The sequence below is a fragment of the Arachis ipaensis genome, chromosome B5, assembly GCF_059453495.1.
Source record: "Arachis ipaensis isolate K30076 ecotype BB chromosome B5, ASM5945349v1, whole genome shotgun sequence".
Taxonomy (NCBI): Eukaryota; Viridiplantae; Streptophyta; class Magnoliopsida; order Fabales; family Fabaceae; genus Arachis; species Arachis ipaensis.
The window spans coordinates 12,013,584-12,038,722 of record NC_142440.1 but is presented as its reverse complement, the minus strand read 5'-3'; the positions used below and the strand labels follow the sequence as shown (position 1 = coordinate 12,038,722).

General features: G+C 36.3%; 2 protein-coding genes across 2 annotated transcripts; both read left to right on the top strand.

Moving 5' to 3' along the window:
- Positions 1-1,370: 1,370 nt before the first annotated feature.
- Positions 1,371-4,529, top strand: LOC107640149 (uncharacterized). Its single transcript, XM_016343699.1, has 3 exons — positions 1,371-1,451; positions 1,576-1,879; positions 4,363-4,529. Exons 1-3 carry the CDS (start codon positions 1,371-1,373, stop codon positions 4,527-4,529), a joined length of 552 nt encoding a protein of 183 aa, XP_016199185.1.
- An 8,145-nt stretch (positions 4,530-12,674) lies between these two features.
- LOC148563393 (uncharacterized) lies at positions 12,675-14,988 on the top strand. Its single transcript, XM_088486785.1, has 2 exons — positions 12,675-12,701; positions 13,870-14,988. The coding sequence occupies exons 1-2, from the start codon at positions 12,675-12,677 to the stop codon at positions 14,986-14,988; spliced, it is 1,146 nt and encodes a 381-aa protein (XP_088342911.1).
- The last annotated feature ends 10,151 nt before the right edge of the window (positions 14,989-25,139 follow it).

The following is a 25,139-nucleotide window of genomic DNA, read 5'->3' as shown; positions in this document are numbered from 1 at the left end:
TGGCCATCATTTTCAAGTTTCGTTATTTAGAATAGTGGGCAATTTTTCCTCTAATATTTGAGTAGTTATTCCATATTTAAAGTAGGTTGTGGACGAATATCTATAGTAATTTGATAAAGTTTTACTTGTCATGCAAGTTGAATTGGGGCAATTTACATAAATAAAATTATTAAGGGAAACTTTTACGTAAATATAACATTGACAAACTCCAAACGCAAATGCAATAAACACAATTATATGTAATCCGCGACATCCTCTAGTAGAATCTAAATGCACGTAATCCGCTTCACCCTGTCGCGAATTACATTGAGAACTAAGTACTCATAAACCGCTATACCCTGTAGCGGTTTATGATCATACGGTGCTGAAGCCTATTCCGCTAGAGGGTGTAACGGATTATGAAGAGAGTAGAAGCAACGAAAATGCCTATATATACCCAGCAAGTTGTGTAGAGTGTCATTTTCATTCATTCATAACTTGAGGAATGGAGAGTGATGAGAGCTTTTTGGTGTTAGTGCACTCTTCTGAAAAAATAAAAAAGAATAAGAGGCACGGTATGAAGTTTACAGATAGAGAACCGCTAAGTGTTTTCATCAGGTCGTCTGATACACTATTGGATCTGAAGAGCAGTATATTGTAGAAGTTGGGCGCGGGTGGCACAAAGTGGGTGAAGAAGCTGTTCTACAAGATTCCTATTGCGGTTGTGTCAACCGGCGTGCAATATAAAGCATTCGTGTTACGATCAGATGAAGATATGCAGGTGTTGTTTCATTATCGTCGGAGTTTTCCGAAAGTGAGGATACACGAGTTGTTTGCGAAGTTGGCACATGGGATCGATAGTTCTGGGACATCTGCGCCAAACCCTCAGTCAACCACGATGGGGGGGGGTGCCTCCACCTCTATGCCCGTCGTTGCACCTGAGTGTTTGTTGGAGTATCGGCCAGCTGGTCCAATTGGGGTATTCACCTCAACTCATCCATCTCTAGATGCAGGACGTGATGGGGAACCGGATCGGGTTGAAAATGCGATGCTAGAGGATGATTTCGACGAAGAGCCTGCTGACATTGGAGGGGACAGCGATGATAAAATTCCGACAAACCCAGCAACATGTCAACCACCGTCAAGTGCTGGCACACATGAGCAACCTGCACATTATTCTACCCTGGACCTGGAAGCCATCGGCCAACCGACGAGTCAGCACCAACCTTTGGGGGTCAAGGGTTGCACGAGGGAAATTCTGTAGCTGAATTTCAAGTTGACCAATCTTTCCACAGTAAGGAGGAAGTTGTGCTTACTGTAAAGGATTACAGCATTCGGTGCGGTGTTGAGTACAGAGTGATGGAGTCAGATCATCTTAAGTACCATGGGAGATGCAAGGAGTTCGGGAAGGGTTGCACGTGGATGATTCGCATCAGCCTTCGAGCGCGGAAGGGAACCTAGGAGGTTCGACGGTACAACGGACCACACACATGCTTGGCTACATCGATATCAAGCGACCACCAACAACTTGATTATCACGTGATCTGTGCGAAGATCTTTCCTCTGGTTCGAGCTAATGTGGCATTATCGATAAAGGTGTTGCAAGAAGCTACTGAAGGAACGTACGGGTTCAAGCCAACTTACAGGAAGACGTGGTTGGCAAAACAGAAGGCGGTAGCACAGATATACGGGGACTGGAAAGAGTCATATGCCGAGCTACCTCGTTGGATACTTGGTGTGCAGTCTACCATGGAGGGGACAGTAGCCTTGTTGAAAACGTCTCCGGTTCGAGTCAATGATGACATGGATGACTTAACCGTGTACTTTCATCGTCTTTTCTGGACGTTTTCTCCTTATGTTGAAGCTTTCCGACATTGCAAACCATTGGTCAGCATAGATGGTACTTGTAATAACCCACATTTTCACGTAAAACCGTTTTAATAAAATAATTTTAGTGCCGGAATAGATTCAAAATTTAGAAGTTTTAATTTGAAAATGAAAATGTGAAATTTAATTTCAATGAATTTTTCTGAGCTGGGAAATGTATTTCTTTTGAAAAGTTTTTGTAAAAATGCGTACTGACACTTAAGCTGGCAGTACCGGCTCTAGACTGTCTAGTACCACGTATTTTGGAAAATAATATTTTGAAGATTGATTTATTATTTTGAAAGGAGAAAAAAATAATTTAGAATTGAAGATCGGGCACTAATCTTAAAGGTTTTGCCCCAAAGTGGACCAAACGGACCCAAATCGCTAACGGATTGGACCGGACCCAAACCGGGTCCAAGGTCCAACATATATAAGGCCAATTAATGAGCATTCAGCTCATTTTGGCCTAATTTGAGAGAGAGGGGCGCAGATTGGAGATGAGAGGAGAAGAGGGGAATGTCACTATTCACCTCCATCTTTCGGGAGCCATAACTTTTGATCCGGAGCTCCGATTGATGAGCCGTTTGCAGCCACGCAAAGCTCTTGTCGAGTTTTACGTTTCTATCTAAAGAAACCTGGTAAGAAATTGTGTCTCTTTCCAGTTTTGTGCCCTATATTTCTGCGATTTTGAGGTTATGATTTTGAGTAGATTTTGTGGTTTTGGTTATTTAGGTGATCTCTAGTAGCGGGTAAATGTTGAATTTTACCCCTAATCATGTTGGGTAAGCTAAGGTTCCACTAAACCCTTGTGTTTAGTTATTTTATGTATCTTAGGTTTTGATTTTGGTGATATATGTGTTGTTAGTTTGAGCTTTGGTGTTTGTTGGAGTTGGTTGAGGCTTTGGATCAAGCTTGGTGGCTTCGTTTTGATGTTTGGTGCGCTTGGGAATCGGCCAAGGTATGGTTTCAGTTTTCTTTATGTAATATGTAATGTTTCTGGACACTTAGGCTAGTTGACCCTAAGATAGGATTGAATGTTGTGGGTGTATGAGTAATTATATATGAATTGATGTTAATTGTTGGCGTATGAAATTATTGATGGATAATGAGAATTTTCATAATTTAGATGATGAGTTAATGAAAAATGTTTATCGTGGGTTGGAATAAAAGATATTGATGATTATGATTATAAATGACATATATTGATGATGATGTTTGATTATTGGTTATTGTGGTTGTTGAGCATTGTTGGGTATCATTGGTGTTGATGAGCTTTATGATGGATTTGGCTAATGATGGATAGAGTTTGATAATGATTATTAGAATTTATGAGGATTTGTTTTGGTAGTTCAGGTTGTTGTTGGTTGATTATGATTATGAGTGTGGATTTATGTTTAAGTAGGAAATTATGGATTTAGTAGTGAGATATGGTATAATGGTTGAGTAATTTAGGTGTAAAATTGAGGAGGATGATGTGAAATGATAAGATATTGTATGTAGTAGTGGTTTATGATGGTTGGATATGGTTTGGTTTGGTTTTGAATTGAGAGATGGTTAAATTTGAGGATTTGAGGTTTTGGGTGAAAAAGGATTTTTGGTGAACTTGGCCTAATCATAACTTTTGCCTCGATTTTCAAAATTTGTTAAATTTGGTTTATATTTGAAGATTATTGAAAACCCTTCGATTTGATATAAAGTTTGCAAAATTTGGAATTTTGTAGAGGAAGTAATTATCATTCAAAATTGGTGTTGAAAATATGAAATTCCGCAAAGTTGCAGAATTTCAGGATTTTCTGATATGTGCGCACGCACAACCCTACAAAAATGTTATTCTGTGCAGACGCACAGACCTGTGCGTACACACAGGTAAGGGAAAGGGCTCTTGTGGCAGCGCTAGTATAGGTTGTGCGCACGCACATCAATGAAGAATTATGACTTGTGCGGACGCACAGCCCTATGCGCACGCACAAGTCGGGAAGGGTCGTCTGTTGGGGCGCTCGCACAACTTGTGTGAGTGAACAGGCTTGTATATTTTAGTACCTGTGCATACGCACACCCCTATGCGTACACACACTTTCAAAATCTTCCTGGGCGTGCGCCCGCACACCTCTGCGCGGACGTACACGCCCTGTTTTATAATTTTAAACTTTGTTTTCAACTATTTCACCTCCCGACAAGGTTGTAAGCTTCTATAACACCATTTTAAGACTCTTGGGCTTATTTTAGAGCATTGAAATATGGGAAAAGTCCTAAGGTTTTAAGTTGGGTTTTCCTTTAAAAAGTTAGCAAACGGAGGTTTAGGATTATGGTGTATTGCGGATGAGTTAGTCGAGAGAGAAGGAAGAGTGGTGCATATGGTGATTGTTGACAATGACTTGAGAAATTGATGAACTAAGAGTTTGGAATGGAACTTATGACTTGATGATGGTTGTGATGAGTATGAGTGGAAGTGTTAAGAGGAGTAGCCTCTGAGATTGAATATGTGATTACAATTTGTATTGTTCTCCGTCGTAGAGGCTGTGGCAGTATCCCGCCTACGTTCGGATGTGAGAGTTAAAGATGGACTTCTCACTCATATTTCTCGCAACCAGAGGAAGGTGGTAGGGCACTTTCCCTCAGAATATTTGCCTCTGAAAGGAGAAGGTGGTAGGGCACTCAACCCTTGGAACTATTCCTCCTGAAAATGCGACTTCTCTCTGATTGCAAGGTGGTAGGGCACTAACCCACGGAATCATGCGACAACCAGAGGAAGGTGGTAGGGCACGCTCCTTCAGAATATTTTCCTCTGAAAGGAGAAGGTGGTAGGGCACTCTCCCTCAGAATTTTCCTCCTTATGCGCAATAGAGAGACTAATCCGGGAGTTGTCGACCGGATTTTCGGTCGGGTTTGGCATTAACCGACATGTGATATCACAGCCAATAGGGCAGACATTCATCATGTGCATCTTCTATATGCTTGCTTGCTTTGTTTACTTGAGTTTGCCTAATTGTATAATATGCCTACCTACTTCTTCAACTACTTGTTGTATATGAATATTATCTGTGTTTTACTTGTTTGCATTAATTGTGATTGTCTGATGCTGAGGAGGTTAGGTAGGCGGTGACGATGGGATCGCACGGAGGGTAGGTTGGCGAGGGCTGTGGGATACAGCGGTGTGACTAGTTTAGTTAGAATTCTCCCTAAGTTTAGATAACCCGGTTTATGGTTTAAGTCCTTTATTTATTTATTGGTGCTAAGCTTGAATATCAGTATGTGATGTGAAGTTCTACTATTGCCTTCGACGTCCCGGAGCCTTACATCTTACATCATTGGGCACTGTTACCATACTGAAAACCTCCGGTTCTCATTCCATACTTTGTTGTTGTTTTTTACGGATATGGTGACAGAGCGGAGTATGGTTCGTTCCTTGTTTAATTATGTTTTACTTTCGTCATAGTATTGTAAAATCCCTACAATACCCTTACTCTCCTTTTTCCCAAACTAAACCCTAACCCTAATCTCAAAATAAATCTCACACCCTCCCTCTTACACACATACACACACACAATTCAGAGAAAGAGGGAGAAGAAACGGAAGTGAAGAAAAGAGAAATGGGAGAGTGAGGGAACGGAGAAGAGAAGAGAGGGAGGCTGTCCACCGTCACTGCCGTTGCCTTGGAGCACGCCGGTGTCGCGCCTCACCGTCGTGGAGCCACTGTCCCACGTGTCACCGCCGGCACTGACGAAGAGGGGAGAGAGTGAGACGTTGAGACAGAGAGCTGCCGCCGCGGGAAACGCGATGGAGGAGAGGACGCCACCAGCTCTGTCACTCCTGGTTGCTGCCTAGCATGCCGTCGGAGACCACCGTTCCCTCACCATTGTTGCGTCGCCGTTGATAAAGCTGTTGCCGCCGCCGTGAGTCGCGAACAGAGGAGGGAGAAGGAGGCGAGTTCGTGAGGGAGAAGAAGCAGCGCTGCCACCTTGCCGCCGTACCTCCTTGCTGCCGTCGAGCTGTCCGCTACCATTGTTGCCGTTCTGGTTCGCTATTTTCCCTTGAATCTATTTTACTTCTGCATCCTGCCATTCTGATTTTATTGAACCTCTGCTTTGCCTTGGATTTTCCAGCACTATTTCTTGTTGTCTTCCATTCAATTTGAATCCAATAGTTTCTCTGGGTGCTATGATCATTGACGTTGCAATAAGAAATGGATGCTGCTGTTGTTGCAGTTGCAACTTTCCGCTGCCCGGTCCAAATCCTGTGACTCTTCATTTCATTTTACATTGATCCTCCTCACCCGTTAATTTTGCACTTCGGTTTTGGTCTCTTCGGTCTCTTAGGAGCACGTTGTGCATAGACTTTACATTTATAATTGTTTGGCTTTATGTCTATAATTATTTGGATATACGGTGCTTGAACTTAGTTATACCTACAAAGATTATTATCAAATGATTTTAAATTAGTTTTACTAATTGATTTATTAGAACTAAATGCTTATCCTTGTTAAACTCATTTTAATATGCACATAAGACTATATATTTTTATGAGACTATATGTATGTTTGAAGAAGTTTTATATTATTTTAAAGCATTTGATTTTATTTGAATATGTATTTTTGAAGCATTGAAATTTTGTTGGTATTCACTTATTTTGGAATTGTGAAATATTTTGAAATGCCTTAAGATTGAGAAAATATGATTGAATATGATTTGGATGAGAAAGTATTATCTGATTTGATTTGATTCGATACCTTATATATTTGAAAGATCAAAGATTGGTTGTATTTGAAATTATATGTTTTGAATTGGTTTGGGAGGCTCGTATTAGAAAACCGTAGTTAACGGTGGTTATGACGTTAACCTAGATGCATCTGGCTCAGACCTCTGCTAGCAGTGGCATTGCTAGCCTAACCTGTAGGACACACGTTGGATCTGTTATTCCGTACGACACACTAGAGGAAAGGGCTACCCTTAGAGGTGGAGCCGCCCAAGTGTGGACTATTTGATTTGATTTCTGTATGAGAACTCCCTTATTAATTCACTTATTCATATAAATTATTATTTTCTAACTAAAATTATTTTCATAATAATGTTTAGATGGTCTCATGTGAATTATAGATGTACTGTCTAGTCACTGAGTTGCAAAACTCACCCCCTTTTTTTAAAAATATTTTTCAGGAATAAGTATTTGATTATGTGAACTTTTCTATTCAAGAGTAATGATCTGCAATGGGTTCTATTCCTTGTTGAGTTTTTAGACGTCATCTGCTCCATATGTCACAGGCAGGATCCATCTATATTTATTTATTTTATTTTTGTTCAATTATGTAATTATTCATTCTAGAAAGTGTAAATTTATCAAAAATTATTTGTAACATTTTTATTTATCTTATATTCGAATCTGTTAGGCTTGCTAGGGAACTCTTTTTCCTGAGCGCCAGTCATGGCTCATTTTGGACCGTGACAGAGTGGTATCAGAGCTTAGGTTTAAGCTGTGTAATATGGAGCAAGTGTCCTATGGTAGGATCACAATTGTATAAATAGAAGCACACCTATTTGTACAAATTGTGGCACTATAAAAGGCCTATAGGAATGTCCTCTTTGTCTTCTATGTCATTGTTGTCTTCTGGTTACTGTGATCATCTGTCCTCTGCCACTTCTTACTACTCTTGTCCTTTTGTGCCCAATCTTGCCCTATCCTTTGCTAGATTTTCTCGAACGTATTTTTGCAATAGTTTCAGTTTCGGTTCCGGTTCGCGATTCCTGCCTTGTAGCTAGTTCTAACCTTTTCCGATTTTGTGAATGCATGCTTTAATCTTTTTCGTCTTTGTGTTGTTCTCTATGATTCCTGATGTCAATATTTCATGAATTACTTAGAAGATCCGATCGGTGTTTGCTTTGAATTACTATCTAATTCCTTTATAGAGCTGTATTTGAAATTTTGGATTGCATGAATTCATTGAGTTACTAAACGAGATGCTTTGTTTTGGACTTGATAAGCGATATCTGAATTTTTCTTTTATGTTGATAATCTTTGAAGTTATGACTAAATTTTGAGTTGCTTGTGATCCTTTTGTTTCAAATTAAGAATTTTGAAAACTGTTATTCAATTTTTCAAGGAGAAGAACTCTGTGATGAACATATAATGGAGTGTTATTGTTGTTTGGCGAACTGGTGATTTTATCTGTTTAGGGATAGAGAATTATTTGGGTGACTAGTTAGATGGATCGAAGATCTTTTCGATTTAGAAGTTTGTTTGAATTTTTCTAATTTGATGATCTGGTTTTATTATAGTATTGTGTTGTTGGACATGATTTTTCTGTCATAGAATTATTGTGATTATGTTCTATGATTTTTCTATTGTTACTGAATTCTGATGATTTTTGCGAAATGTGATGTTTGTGAAAGAAGTTAGTTATTTCAAGAGATTTTTATGAAATATATGATACTTGAATGGAGAGGTTAAGGCTTTTGAAATGATGACAACAAATGAAGGAGTATATTCAGCAGCTACTGGGTTTTCAGGAACAATTTGTGTGGCTAGATTGATAAGGGGTTATGTGAATTTTAGATGATTGCTTCTAATTGTATGCTTCTACTATGTATGGTCCTGATTGAACATTGTTTTGTTTTCTCCTTGCTAGTTTGATGTTTATGGAGTTATATATCTAAAATGTGTTCAAGAAAAATGGTTTCGTACACAAACAAGGAAAAATAGATTGATAGAAATATGGTCAGTTCCAAAATAGCGTGTTTCAAGTTCTCTTTGGGTGTAGGTGCAAAAAAAAAGAAGACATTGTTCCTAAATTCATACACGTTCCTACCTTTGGATTATATATAAGTATGAACTGTTATTTGTTAATGTGCATGAAAAAAAAAAAGAGGTGAGAGCTAACTTAGCAGAGACTTAAATTGAGGAACAAGGAGAGAAATTATTTAATTTTTGGATGCTTACATATATTGTTTTATTGGTTCACACAATTTTCCATCTATTTAATAGGATCCTTTCCATATTATTTAGATGGAAGTAAATATCAAAAGGCTTTCTATCATACTACCTTTATGCTTTTCAAGTTTATCATTAGTTAGATTAAGAAACTTTTTTTCGTGATCATGTCGAAATGACTTCGTGCTTTCAAGTGAATTTTTATGATCATGTTCATGATTTTGAAATTGAAAGTCGAAATAATTTTATTGGTCTGATTTTAGAAGTGCACACCACATCTGATGTGTTTGTGTCTGTGTCTTTTAATAATTATGTGCTATGCTTTGATTTCATTGTTGCAACAGTGGATTACATTTAGACGTGAATGCCTTACTAAAGGGTAGCTCAAACAACATATTTTATGCGTATTATCATGACAAAAATTTTGTTTATGTATGGATGAGGGTGTGTTAGAATCAGCTCTTATAATTTTATTTGTTTTGGTGATATTTGTCTTTTATTCTTTTGGTGATGAACTTTGCTTTTTGGCTAAGATTTGAAACTCGAAAATTTTCTTAACCCTTGCTTTGTTTTTGAAAATTCCTCTGTTCTCAACTATTGTCATTATTCTCAGAGATTTGGAGAGATTGGTTTTCTGGGTTCGTGAGATTGAGATCGTAGGTCTTAGATATTGGAAAGAATTTCTGGCGATTTCAGATGGAAAAGATTGGATACCTAATTCTTTAAAGTTTAACAAATTCTTTTTATGAGTTTTTCTCCTTATTATATTCACGGAGTATTATAAAGTAGGCATTGTTAAAATTTTTTTTTATTATTTTTTAATTTTAGGACAACTTTGGTGCTTGTTTGCAATGTATGAAGATTGTGGATGTCTAAACTCTAAAGAAACTGATGGATTCATTTTGAGTCAATGGGTTTAATCTTGAGTTATTTCATTATAACTTGTTGACCTGAAAAATTATGGGTATGGATTGATCATAACTTGAGTGTGGAGGCATAAAATTGTCAATATTTTCTTTTCTTTTCATGTGTTTTCTATTTTTAGTTGATTCATCTTTTTATGTTACCTTTGCTCGTTCTAAATATTTTCTTTATTACTATACTTTGATTGATTGTGTTTGAATATTTTGTTTCGTTATTGTTGTTGATGTTTAAAAGTAAAAATTTTTAGGTGATACCATTTTTTATATACTAGTTTCTAATTTTTGGTGTAACATCTATGTCCTTTTTTCTAATATGCTCTTTCAATTATTTGCAATACTCATCATTTTGGCATTTTTAAAGTCTTGATGATGTTAATGAAGAATATTATGAAGCTTTTTCGATGATTTCAACATTTACTTATGCCCTAAAACCTTTTATGCTATGATGATATTGTTATGCTGGACTTTATTTTGTTTTGCTTGTTTTCTAGTTTTGTTGGGAAAAAAATCTATATTCTATCTAGCGTTGTCACATCTTGTGGTCTGATTATTGAGTACGGTGCATACAAAGGGGTAGAATTTATAACCTGCAAGGAATAGTTCTTCTAAACTCCTTCGTTTCTTTATCCAAGTAATGGTAATTGTTATGTTTGGGAACATTAGGTGTACTTCTTGGGATAGTTTGTGTTGAGTATGCGCTATAATCATGCCACGTGATTTGACGTATCGTTCTTTCTTCTATATTTCGTATCGGGAGTTCCTTGTTTTAATTCTTGTTGAAATGAAATTTGATTATTTTATTTCATGTCCTACATCTTATGCATATCTCAATCTGATCATGCTTTTGGCCATACCATATATTCTTGACAACACAGGTGCTGACATTGCATTCCTTTACGTGAACTATGTAACTCCTTGATGTAATTTGAAATTGCTTTACTATGTTACATCATATCTTCTAGTATTCTCTTGGAATTCTTGTTCCAGATCTTCTTTGGAAAAAGTTTTTTTTTGATTTGATTCTTCTCTTGCCTGATCGTGTCCTTAATCATCCTTTTAAATCTTTGTAAAAATAGCCATTGATTTTTGTTAACCTCTTTTTGTGAACTTTGTACTTCTTTGATTCAACCTGAACTTGTTTTGACCTAATATACCATATTTTCTTTAATTGTTACTATTAAAGTTTCTTGATTCAGATTTTCTTGTTAAGATGCGATTGACTCTTTCTGGCACACTTAATTATTTCTATACAGCATTGCTTAATTGCAATCTTAAGCATCCTTCTACATTCGTGCAAACACCATCTGTGATGTTTGCTCTTCTCTTCCCAGGTTTTGTATCCTTTTGAGTAAACCTGAGCTTGTTTCGGTCTCGTGTGATTCCTAGATATAGTAAGTAATACGTTAGTTTGTTAGGACACAACTTATCGATGTTGAAGTTCAGAAAGTCGTAATTCTAAGGCTTGACGTAAGACTGGTTACTACCAAGAAGATGTATACCAGAACCAAGAGATTATGAAGTAAAAGTGTATTTTGAGGAGATTGACAAACTAAGTGAAAAGTACTATGTATATCTAAGTTGTCAAGGGAACAAGAGTAGGTGAAAGCTAATCACATCGTTTTAACAGAAACCTATCTTGTAACTTCTGCACCTCGTTATACTTCTTTCTCATGCTTGGTAAAGTGCTAAAACTATGTAAAGTTTTGCAGATTATATCAATTTTTGAATTTTTGAGGGTGAAAATTTTTGTAAGGAGGGTAGAATGTAAAATCCATACAATACCCTTACTCTCCTTTTTCCCAAACTAAACCCTAACCCTAATCTCAAAATAAATCTCACACCCTCCCTCTTACACACATACACACACACAATTCAGAGAAAGAGGGAGAAGTAACGGAAGCAAAGAAAAGAGAAAGGGGAGAGTGAGGGAACGGAAAAGAGAAGAGAGGGAGGCTGTCCACCATCACTGCCGTCACCTTGGAGCACACCGGCGTCGCGCCTTACCGCCGTGGAGCCGCCGTCCCACGTGTCGCCGCCGGCGCTGACGAAGAGGGGAGAGAGTGAGACGTTGAGGCAGAGAGCTGCCACCGCGGGAAACGCGATGGAGGAGAGGACGCCACCAGCTCTGTCACGCCTGGTTGCTGCCTAGCATGCCGTCGGAGACCGCCGTTCCCTCACCACTACTGCATCACCGTTGATAAAGTTGTTACCACGCGCCGTGAGCCGCGAACAGAGGAGGGAGAAGGAGGCGAGTTCGTGAGGGAGAAGAAGCAGCACTGCCACCTTGCCGCCGTACCTCCTTGCTGCCGTCGAGCTATCCGCTGCCATTGTTGCCGTTCTGGTTCGCTATTTTCCCTTGAATCTGTTTCACTTCCGTATCCTGCCATTCTGATTTTATTGAACCTCTGCTTTGCCTTGGATTTTCCAGCACTATTTCTTGTTGTCTTCCATTCAATTTGAATCCAATAGTTTCTCTGGGTGCTATGATCATTGACGTTGCAATAAGAAATGGATGCTGCTGTTGTTGCAGCCGCAACTTTCCGCTGCCCGGTCCAAATCCTGTGACTCTTCATTTCATTCTACATTAATCCTCCTCACCCGTTAATTTCGCACTTCGGTTTTGGTCTCTTCGATCTCTTAGGACCACGTTGTGAGTAGACTTTACATTTATAATTATTTGACTTTACGTCTATAATTATTTGGATATACGGTGCTTGAACTTAGTTATACCTACAAAGATTATTATCAAATGATTTTAAATTGATTTATTAGAACTAAATGCTTATCCTTGTTAAACTCATTTTAATATGCACATGAGACTATATATTTTTATGAGACTATATGTATGTTTGAAGAAGTTTTATATTATTTTAAAGCATTTGATTTTATTTGAATATGTATTTTTGAAGCATTGAAATTTTGTTGGTATTCACTTATTTTGGAATTGTGAAATATTTTGAAATGCCTTAAGATTGAGAAAATATGATTGAATCTGATTTGGATGAGAAAGTATTATCTGATTTGATTTGATTCGATACCTTATATATTTGAAAGATCAAAGATTGGTTGTATTTGAAATTATATGTTTTGAATTGGTTTGGGAGGCTCATATTAGAAAACCGTAGTTAACGGCGGTTTTGACGTTAACCTAGATGCATCTGGCTCAGACCTCAGCTAGCAGTGGCGTTGCTAGCCTAACGTGTAGGCCACACGTTGGATCTGTTATTCCGTACGGACACACTAGAGGAAAGGGCTACCCTTAGAGGTGGAGCCGCCCAAGTGTGGACTATTTAATTTGATTTCTGTATGAGAATTCCCTTATTGATTCACTTATTCATATAAATTATTATTTTCTAACTAAAATTATTTTCATAATAATGGTTAGATGGTCTCATGTGAATTATAGATGTACTGTCTAGTCACTGAGTTGCAAAACTCACCCCTTTTTTAAAAAATATTTTTCAGGAATAAGTATTTGATTATGTGAGCTTTTCTATTCAAGAGTAATGATCTGCAATGGGTTCTATTCCTTGTTGAGTTCTTAGACGTCATCTGCTCCATATGTCACAGGCAGGATCCATCTATATTTATTTATTTTATTTTTGTTCAATTATGTAATTATTCATTCTAGAAAGTGTAAATTTATCAAAAATTATTTGTAACATTTTTATTTATCTTATATTCGAATCTGTTAGGCTTGCTAGGGAACTCTTTTTCCTGAGCGCCAGTCATGGCTCATTTTGGGCCGTGACAAGTATTCTCTCACCTTTTTTATATTCAACTTTATGGCCTTAGAGGCTTATTTGAGAGATAGGTTGTATAAGCTGTTTTAATTTCTAAAGCTCTGTATCTTTTTTTATTTGTAACTAGTCGGCTTAAACTCCGCAAGCTGCGACTAGTTCTCTATGATTATTATATTCTTATATTTATATATATTTTATACTCTTATACCTATACCTTGTATCTTATGCGTTATCTTCGTGTGAACGTTTCGCGCTTTTGTAATTCTGTCATTGAGCTTAATCCTTCATCAGGCTTCTAGAATATATTATTTTCTTCTATATATAAATATGTATTAAGCCTTAGGATTGTCGTAACCTCTGATTAACATTTGCCTTACGGCTAGAGGTAAGGCATAGGGTAATTAGAGTGTTACAGTACTCATCTGTATGGCAAGTATGGAGGGACTTTGCTCCTGGCCATCGCTCAAGATGGGAACTCCAACATCTTGCCTATTGCTTTCAATCTTGTGGAGGGGAAAAATGCCGAGTCGTGGTCTTTCTTCCTGACCAACCTGCGCCAACATGTGACTCCGCAACAGCGAATACTGGTCATCTCAGATAGGCACAACGGCATCAAGGCTGCACTAGAGAACCCTAACAGTGGGTGGTTACCCCCTCATGCGTACCGAGCATTTTGTATTCGGCATGTTCCAACTAACTTCGCACTCAGTTTCAAGGGCACGGATGCAAAGCGCTTGCTTGTGAACACTGCTTATGCAAAGACTGAGGCAGAGTTCCATTATTGGTTTGATATAATGCGGACTGAGAATCCGGCAATGTGTGATTGGACAAACAGAATAGAATACGATAAGTGGACTCAGCACCAGGATGATGGCAGACGATTTGGTCACATGACGACCAATATATCTGAGTATGTTAATTCTGTTCTGAAGGGTACACGGAATCTTCTGGTTACCGCCCTTGTGAAGTCCACATATGGTCGGCTAGCGGAGTTGTTTGTGATTCGTGGTCAGACGACAGAGGTTCAGTTGGCCAGCGGTGCCAAGTTTTTCCAGTCTTTTATGAAGGCGATGGAGCGCAACTTGAGAGACTCCAGGTGCTTCACTGTCACCCTGTTCGATAGACACCAGTCTGAGTACACCGTTGCCGAGACGACACCGACCGGGAGCTTTTCACTTGGGACGTACCGAGTTTCCCTTCAGGATCGTACATGCGACTGTGGATACTTTCAAGATCTCCATTATCCATGTTGCCATGCGATTGCATGTTGTGCCCAGTCATGGCTTGACTGGTCTATCTATGTCGACGAAGTCTACACCATGCAGAAGGTGTTCAGGGTGTACCAGATGGGTTTTGTGCCGCCAATACCAGAGGGACTTTGGCTACCTTATGGCAGTCCAACCGTTATTCTGGATCTTAGCTTGAGGCATTGTCGTGATGGGCGACCGAGGTCTACCAGAATCCGGAACAACATGGATGAGGCCGACCCTAACCGACCGAAGCGATGCGGGCTCTGCAGACAGCCTAGGCACATGCGTAGATCTTGCCCTTAGAGAGGCTCCACCGTTGCTGGTAGTTCGTAGAACTTCTAGTTTTTTGAATTTTATTTTCTCATTTAGCAATTTACATTTTCGGGTGTTAGTGTTAGTGCCTTTGGTATGTTAGTGTTAGTGTTAGTTCCTACCTATTTGTATGACTTATGACATTTTTATTTCCTTTAACTCTTAATCGTTGTATGACTATTACACTTGTATGACTTATGTAGTAATTTAATCTGTATTAGTGTTAATGCCTGGTGGCTATTATATTTCTACGGCTTACTGCTTATGAAGAGTGTATTTGTATAACTTCGTACATTTTGCATCACGAGTAACTGGTATTCATGAATATGTTCCCAAGCTTCCACTCTCTTCATAATCCACTGTACCCTCTAGCGGAATAGGCTTCAGCACCTATGATCATAAATCGCTACAGAATGTAGCGATTTATGAGTACTTAGTTCTCAACGTAATCTGCAACAGAATGTAGCAGATTACGTGTATTTAGATTCTACCAAAGAATATCGCAGATTATATATAATTATGTTTGTTATATTTATGTTTGGAATTTGCCAATATTATATTTGCATAAAGATTTTTTTCAATTATTTTATTTATATAAATTACCCGTTGAATTGAATATAGCTTTTGATACCCGTGTCCGAATAAATTGGACTAATTGACCGATGTGGCTAGCTCACATCATCTGTGTAGCGACTTGTCAAGCTTTTTTGAATTTTTTGTAAAATTGGATTAAATTAATTACTTGGATCCTGACTTTTATTTTTAAGCCATAGTATGAACAGAAGATAAAATCGATTCTAATAAAATAATTCAAAATGTGAAATATGAATATGAAGTCTAAAGTATTGTTTAGAATATATACTATACGTATGCAGACATATAAATATCTTTCTAGAAAAAGAAGAGTATGGCAAACATTTTCTGCAGTAGTATATTGTAAGTATTACAAGGTATTACGAAATATTTCCTATAATTGAATCCAACGATGGCATAAATAATTGAATTTAATTTTGATATATTAATCGTATAAAATATTTTGTATAATTATATTTATTTTTTGAATAATTATTTACGTAATCAATATAAAAAAAATTATTTTTATTAATATATATACATGTAAAACTATTTTATACTAACAAAATATTAAATTTAAAATAATAAGAGAAAAGATATTTATATCATTTTTTTGTGTATATCTTTTTTATATAAGAGACATATCATTTTTTATTTTTTTATTTTTATTAATTATTTTTAATAAAAAAATATAAAAAGTTGTAATACATATAATATTATTCAAATGATAAACGACGGGGAAGCATTTATCCAACGCAAAACTCGAAAGAGAGCATCACTGAATTAGTTAATTACATGATGCCTCTGCGTGCATCTTAAGTATTATTTTAATAGAGAATATTAGTTAGGTAGAGGATATACTAAGGTTTAAAGGAGGTGCATTGAGGATATTGATACCACAAAATAATGATTATTGTTGGGCTTAACAACCCTCATTTTGTCTCGTACTGGCAAAGCAACCCGGATCAGAAATAAAATATAACATGACGATATCATGGTTAGACTTATTAGCTTAATTAGAATAAGGCATAAGAAACTCCATAAATTGAAACGTCGATGACGTGTTACTGTCCCTTTCTCGTGGTCGTGGGTCTTAGTTACTATTGCTAAGGCACGGAAAATAAATAAATAAATATAAAAATTAAACAAGTGTAAATTATAAAATTACCATATAGTTTTAGTAAATATAAATTCACGTATTCTTTTTATTTATTATTTTACATTCAATATTTAGATGATTGAATTTTAGAGTTATCACTTATTTAATTAAATTTAGATATTCATTGGCTTATTTTAAATATTTTAAATATTCATTATGCATATAAAATAAATTTTAAAAAGAGTCTTAGGAGTTAACACAACACTATCTGATACGGCCGCTATAACTCGTTCTTAATGCTATAATTCAGCAGGCCGTTATAACTCGTTCTTAATACTATAACTCGATAACATATGTTATAGATCAGTTATCAATAATGGACACTGAAAAAAATATTGTAACGCCCTGATATGCTATTACTCTCCATTAATGCGAATAATTGAGAGTATAACTGCTGATGCTTCATCCCAAAATATAAAAGAGTGGTAAAACATTTATTTGATTCATGGCATTTTTCTGCAAAGCTTATTACTCACTTACTGACTTGAGCATTGGAGTGCCTTTTGTAGGTACCCACCCCCTTATTCTCTCATTGTCGACGTATAAATCATCCCGACAGAAAGCTTGTAGATACTCATCGGCAGACGAGCTATACACCGGCCAACCTCTACAAGCGCCCACCGTGGGGCCATAAAATAAAAACCCTTCTTTCTATAGGCCCCATTTCCAACCCTTCCAGAGTTCCAGTGGCTTCAAGCTTACCTGCACCTTTGTAAACAAAGGTCGTATAATAAATCATTATTGCCTGAAAAAGATCGATCTATATTTATTATCTCTATTTTTCGATATATATATCTATTATCTCTGTTTTGTGATCTACATCTGTTACCTCTGTTTTCTGATCTATATTTGTTATATCTATTTTTCGATCTATATCAATTATATCCATTTTCTGATCTATATCTATTATCTCTATTTGCTGACTTATATCCGTTATCTCTATTTTTCGATCTATATCTGTTATCTCTATTTTCAGATCTATATATGTTACCTCTATTTTCCGATCTATATTAGTTATCGCTATGTTTCGATCTATATTTATTATCTCTATTTTCTGATCTATATTTGTTATCTCTGTTTTCTTATCTATATTTATTATCTATATTTTCCGACCTTTATCTGTTATTTTTGTTTTTCGATCTATATCTGTTATCTCTGTTTTTCAATCTATATCTATTATCTCTATTTTTATCTATGTCTATTATCTCTGTTTTATAATCTATTATCTCTATTTTTCGATCTATATCTGTTATCGCTAATTTTTTATCTATATCAGTTTTCTCTATGTTCAAATCTATATCTATTATCTCTATTTTCTTATCTATATTTGTTATCTCTATTTTCCGATCTATATCCATTATCTCTGTTTTGCGATCTATATCTGTTATCTCTGTTTTTTTATCTATATCTATTATTTCTATTTTTCGATCTATAACTGTTATCTCTGTTTTTCAAATTATATCTGTTATCTCTATTTTTCGATCTATATCTGTTATCTCTATTTTTCGATCTATATCAGTTGTCTCTATTTTCAAATCTATATCTATTATCTCTATTTTCTGATATATATCTGTTATCTCTATTTTTTATCTATATTTGTCATCTCTATTTTCTTATCTATATCTATTATCTCTATTTTGCGATCTATATCTGTTATTTCTATTTTCTATCTATATCTATTATCTCTATTTTTTGATCTATAACTGTTATCTCTATTTTCCAATCTATATCTGTTATCTCTATTTTCTTATCTATATCTGTTATCTCTATTTTTCGATCTATATCTGTTATCTCTGTTTTTTTATCTATATCTGTTATCAATATTTTTCGATTTATATCTATTATCTCTGTTTTCTGATCTATATCTATTATCTCTATTTTTCGACGTGTATTTGTTATTTTTGTTTTTCGATCTATATCTATTATCTCTATTTTTCAACCTATATTTATTATCTCTATTTTTCAATCTATATCTATTATCTCTGTTTTTCGATCTATGTCTATTATCTCTGTTTTTTATCTATATATGTTATCTCTATTTTCTAATCTATATCTGTTATCTTTGTTTTCTTATCTATATCTATTATCTCTATTTTTCGTTCTGTATATGTTATTTCAATTTTTCGATCTAGATCTGTTATCTCTGTTCTTCAATCTATATTTATTATCTCTATTTTTCAATCTATATCTGTTATCTTTGTTTTTTTTATCTATATCTGTTATCTTGATTTTTTTATTTATATCTATCACTACAAGAAAATACGTCTATTGCCACGCTTTAAAAGCGTGGCAAAAAGCTAAAAAAAGCGTGGCGATAGCTTTTCACCACGCTTTTTGAGCTACCGCCACGCTTTTTTCAGTCTATTGCCACACTTTTTATTTGCCACGCTTTTTTACAATCTGCCACTTGTAAAAGCATGGCTGTAGGTGGAAAATATGGCCACGCTTTTAAAGCATGGCGATAGGTAGATATATGGCCACGCTTTTAAAGCGTGGCGATAGGTAGATATACGGCCACGCTTTTAAAGCGTGGCGATAACCTTATCAAATTAAAAAAAAAAAAATCCTTTTATTGACTTTACCTTCATCACTACATAATATAAACTTTCAGTCAGTTTCTATTACCAAACCAGTATGCAATTTTTATTACAAGACAAATCAAATAGTAATTACTAACATATATAATTTTTGCTATAATTGTTTTATACATTAATGCTCAAATACAAAATAAATCTCGAGTTCAAAACTCTAATTTCACAACAAGCTTTTCAACTTGAGCAAAAAATACAATGCTATCTAATACTTCAATTAGCTTACCAAATTTGACAATAATTATACAGATTTACTAAGGTGGGATTTACAAATCTTGGTAGGTTCGTTCCTTCCCTTTTGGCGTTTGAAACATCATGAAAACATCAGACCTGAAAGCCATCTTAGCAACATCTGTCTGCTCTGGCACTGCAGGAAGAACTTTGTCCACCCCATCATTCGGTGTATAGCCTTCCAGCAATTCTTTAATATCTTCAAGCATTCTTCGTCATCCGAATCATGAAGTATGTTCTAGAAATAAAATAATATAATCTAAGAAAACTATGGGATCAACTCAATCATAATATATATAGTTTGTTCCATTAATATTAACTCCTGTTTCTAGTGTAAATGTTTTGGCATGCTATCAAATAAATTATTTATATCAAATATATATTAAAATGCAAAAATATATATTGGAAATGAATTTAATAAAACATTTATTATACATAAATATACACAAATATACAACACTTCCGAGTTCATTATTTAGCTTTATTATTGCATCAAAAAATCATCACATGGAGGGAATCATTATTTAGCTTTAGCTATAATCCTAAAGCATTTATCATAAACCAAAGCATGCAGGTTCAGTACCCCTAAATTCTAACCACTCCTGTAATTATAATACTTCTAATGATATGTCAGGAACAAGTAGTTTCCAGTCAACCTTGATGATATAATATAGTCTATAGTTCATACATCTAAAGCAGAGACTGTTTTCCATAGTTATTAAAATATCCCAGAGAATGAGTTTCAGGAGCATCAGTGTCAACTTACTTGTCTTTGAGTTTCCAACTGAGATGTTAGAAGACGGTTGTATTCATCCAAAATCTATTTTTGAGAAATAACAATGAATCACTAACCATGTATAGAAATGGGAAATATACTCAAGAACAGTGGTGCTAATAACAATGAAGACTTAGTGTGTTAGAAAATTAAAATGCTATCCTATCAAATGATGATGTGGAACTATATCTACAAGACAGTATATTTATTAAATATAAAGTGGTTCATGCAAGCAGGCCAGTGTTAATTAATCACAGCGAGCAAGATTATATCAGACCCAGATATGCATATGTTTCTATTTCAGGCTATCTGTCCAAGTTAGCTTCAGCATAAACATAGGACATTCAAGAGTTTATATAGAACAAACATACTTCCAAAACTTCAATACAAAGTGGAAATATAATACTTTTTGCAATTATTATATTAGTAATCGCTTTGTCCTCTAACAGATTTCAAGGACTAATAATTTTGTTTTTGGGGCCGGGGAGAGGGGAGATGGGAATCAATTCTAAAAAAATGATAATGTTCTATACTAATGTAGGACAAAATAAGGGTTGCATAGTTTTATTATTTTTGTTTTTTGTTATAATGTCAGAGAAATCTTGATGCATATAAATTTTGATGCATATAATGTTCTATACACAAATCTTGATGCATATAAATTTTTCGTCCAAATGTTCCTCTTCAAGGTGATTTGAATTGAGATTTCTACTTAAAATCTAATGCAACAGAATAAACAGAGTAAATATATAAAACCAGAAATAATTTATAGGCAACATTATAATCTTTTCATGTCATTTGCAATAAAACCAGAAACAGCTATTGGTACCAGAAATTCCCACATAATAATAGCAAATACAACACAGAACAATCAAACTGCAAAAGTAGTGTTGAAACTCTATGTTCATATGAGGTCACTTTATTTCTAAAATCATATATGCCGAGATGTAGAAGGCATATAGTAAGCTGCTTCCTTCCTGAAAGTAACATTTTGTGATAATAGAATTGCATAAACCAGCCAAAATAAGAACTTCAATACAAAGTGGAAACAAGATGAAGGAATGAAAAACCTGCTTACCGGGCAAGACAAGTATGTCCACTTTGAAACACAAGGGCATTGAAAGGAGTGATCGCAAAGTGTAGTGAGTATTCCACTTCTATCCGGAACATAAAAAGGTTGCACAATTAACCAAAAAATTATAACATGTGCTTTAACAATAGGACAAGTTGTGGAGAAAATTACCTTTGGAACTGCATTCCGTTGCCCTTCTGAGCACTAATCACAAGAACCTTCTGAGCACAAATAAAAAACCCCATAACATGAAAAAGGATAAAAATTCAAAGGGGGAAGAAAAATAGAGAAAGAAAGAAGACACACCCTACAACAAGGCGACAAGAGAAAGAAAGAAAGAAAGAGAAAAATTAAAGAGGGAGTAGAGTAGAATAATAATGGAAGGGGAGAGAAAGAAAGAGGAAAAAAGGAAACAGAAAAAAAATGAACAAGAATGGAAGAGGGAGTTAGGGGGTGTTGGAAGTGGCTGATCTCACAGGCCTGAAAATCCTTACAACAACCCCAATTGGCTTCTATTTCTATCTATTGCACTAGATCTATGTATCTAACAAACCAAGAGCTAAGAAAAATTATCATAAGCAGAAAGAAAAACATAAAAATATATATAAACATAAATTAAAAAAAAGGGCTCATATAGAAAGGAAAAAGTCAAAATAAAAAGTAAAGAAAGACCAGTGAAACTTCTTGTTTGCAGAACCAAAGAGATACAAAGAGGAAAAATAAATTTGGTGCAATTTTCATTCTCTATTTTACTGTTATTTTTTTCTTTATTAACCAAAGTTTGAAAAGATTACTTGCTGCAGACATCCCACTTGCGAACTCCAATGAGCTTGGCATGGAGCACCTGCTGCACATCTCTTCCGTTCAAATAATTTGTAACTTTGTCATCTACGCACACATCGATGCTCTCATTTTCTTTCTGTTTGGCCATAGGAAGGGAAAAAACTCAAGTAAAAAGGAACAAAAAAAACTCAAGTAAAAAAAACTCAAGTAAAAAGGGAATCTGATATTAATCCGTGAGACCAAAAAAACTCAGCCCTTGAATTGAAGTCAGTGGCATATTCTACAAGTGGATTACCCAACTGCAATAATGCAAAGAGACCCTTTAAGCATTAATATTATTAGCAATATCTAAGAATGAAAGGCAGAAAGAAGCATAGTTTATAAATTTATTTGGTAAATAAATTGTATATTGCTTACAGCTTTGCCTTTCAGATTGAATATCTTCTCCTTTTTGTAAATAAAGGGCTCCTGACATGGATTCATTTGCTCCTGGAAAAGCCATCTTCTTTATTTCACCTATACCTACCCTAATAAATCACACTACAAAATCTTCTCAACAATATGAAGAAAAATTCTGGTCTTGATCAGCTTCCAGATGGTGTTTGTGTTAGGGAATAATCTGAAAAGGAAAAGACAATGAAATATTGAAACTTTTGGGGAATCTATCTATCTCATTGCAGCATATTTTTTCAACTTAGTTCACAACATTTATATTGTTAGCTTCTAAAATAGTTTCATTTGCTTCTAATATTATAGCATAGTATGCACTCTATGTCAAAGAACAATTTCAATAGCTACACGCTGGATAAAACTAAGTTCAATTCAGCACACTGTAGCGATTTTCCATTCCATCATTCCTACACATGTCAAATCACGATTTTGGGATTTTAACGAAAGAAATATGCAAGGAAAGCAACAAACGTTTAAGGAGAAGAAACGGTACCTGATGAAGAGGAGGCGGTGGAGATGGTGGAGGTGGGGCCCACACCAGCGAATGAGGTCATCGAAGGAGATGTGATCGGCAACGGTGAGAATGAAGACAAGAGAAGAGCGAGAGCTAGGGCTTGGGATCGAGGAGTGAGAGGAGCTCCGGAACAAGTGGAGAATCCCTCTTCGCTCCCTGAATTTAGGGCTCGAATCTTCATCGTTCTCGGAGAAGATGGATTTAGGGTACAAAGGCTGCTCCGAGTCGACCGTGTGAACTCGGAGAAAGTCACCACCAGAGAGACTTACGACGAGGGAGTCACCACCAAAGAGAATCACCGCCGAAGGAGCAGCGATGGTGGGAATGCCGGAAGAGAGAGTGACGACAGAGGCATCGCGAGCGCCAGCGGTGTTCTTCGGAGGGCTGGGGTTCTTCACAGAGTGCTGGGGTGAGGACTGGGGTTCATCAAAGCTTTTAGGGTTCTGGCCTTCTGGGTTCTTTCAAGAGAAAGGGGGGTTTTGAATGATGAAGGAGATAAGCAGCGTTTTGATTGAGGAAGTAAAACGGAGCGTTTTATTTTGTATGAGGACCTTTTGGCCACGCTTTTAAAGCGTGCCAAAAGAGTACCATGATATATGGCCACATTTTTTAAGTGTGGCCGTAATGAAACCCTCTCGCCACGCTTTTAAACCGTCCCTATTTCTCTCTATGGCCACGCTTTTGAAGCGTGGCAGAAAAAAATCTTTTGGCCACGCTTTTAAAGCGTGCCAAAAGAGTACTAGGATATGGCCACGTTTTATAAGCATGGCCGTAATGAAACCCTATCGCCACACTTTTAAAACGTCCCTCTTTCTCTCTATGGCCACGCTTTTGAAGCGTGGCAGAAAAAAATGTGGCCGTTTCTCTAATCAATTGTCACCCTTCCAAAAGTGTGGCCGTTGACCCTTTTCGCCATGTTTTTGAAGCGTGGCAAGAAAAAACGTGGCCAAATCTCTATTCAATCGCCACCCTCACAAAAGCGTGGCCATAGGCTTTTTTTCTTGTAGTGTATTATCTTTGTTTTTTTATCTATATTTGTTATCTCTATTTTTTAATCTATATCTGTTATCTCTGTTTTTCAATCTATATCTATTATCTCTGTTTCTGTGTGAAACTGAACTCCAAGGTATAGCTCGTTCGGGCTGCCGCTTGAACAGACTTTCCTTGGAGTAAAAAGTGTGGAACGTTATCTTCTTGTGGGGAGGCGGCGTTGGATACCTGCAAAGGGACTCCAACGCTCAAGTAACTATGAGTGTGAGAGAGTTCAGAGTAAGAATCAGAATGAATTGCGTACCTTTAGATTAGCAACTCATTAGCACTTATAGTGGGTTATTCGAACTGTTTGTTATACGGATCAGGTTTGTTACTCGTATCTTAGTTGCAGGTTTGACGGGGTTTGTGCTAGCCGTTGCCCGGGTTTATTGGGATAGTGATAGCCTTGAGTGAGGTGGTTATCCTAGGGAAGTTATCTCTGCCAGCTATACTAGGTTCCGAGATTGTTGTTGTTGTGGGTCAGGGTTTTAGTAACGGATCATAGCCCCCAAGCTTGACCTATTTTTCAAGGCCGAGCTATAACAGGTCGAGCTTTAGGTATAGCTCGGAACCGAGTATAGTGGTAGCCCCCAAGGTCGACTTGTTTGCTCTTCGAGGTTTGTTTTGAAAAACTTGGCAAGGTTGAATTTTTAGGCGGTAAATTAATTGTTCTAGGAGAGAGAATGTCGGGAGACGTGCGCTATAATTGTGTGTTGGGAATAGGGAAGGTTGGCGATTCGGGCCGTTGATGATGGGGTTGGTAATCATTATCGACGGTTTTGATTTGATTGGGGGTTTGGGTTTTTTTACCTGGGCATGTGGTTTAGTGGGCTGGTAAAATTTTCTGGACTCTTGGCTTACCGCTTTTGATCTTCTTCATCCTTGCATCCTTTCCGGAATAAGTAAGAAAGGTCAATAACTGGTTTGCTTTTGTTCTTCGTTTCTTTTCTTCTTCTGCTTCT

Coding starts and splice junctions, on each gene's coding strand:
- LOC107640149 (XM_016343699.1), top strand. CDS start 1,371: ATGCAAGGAGTTCGGGAAGGGTTGCACGTGGATGATTCGCATCAGCCT. Junction 1,452..1,575: donor GGAACCTAGGAGGTTCGACG/GTACAACGGACC, acceptor TTATCGATAAAG/GTGTTGCAAGAAGCTACTGA. Junction 1,880..4,362: donor ACCATTGGTCAGCATAGATG/GTACTTGTAATA, acceptor TCTCCGTCGTAG/AGGCTGTGGCAGTATCCCGC.
- LOC148563393 (XM_088486785.1), top strand. CDS start 12,675: ATGATTGAATCTGATTTGGATGAGAAA. Junction 12,702..13,869: donor AATCTGATTTGGATGAGAAA/GTATTATCTGAT, acceptor CTGTATGGCAAG/TATGGAGGGACTTTGCTCCT.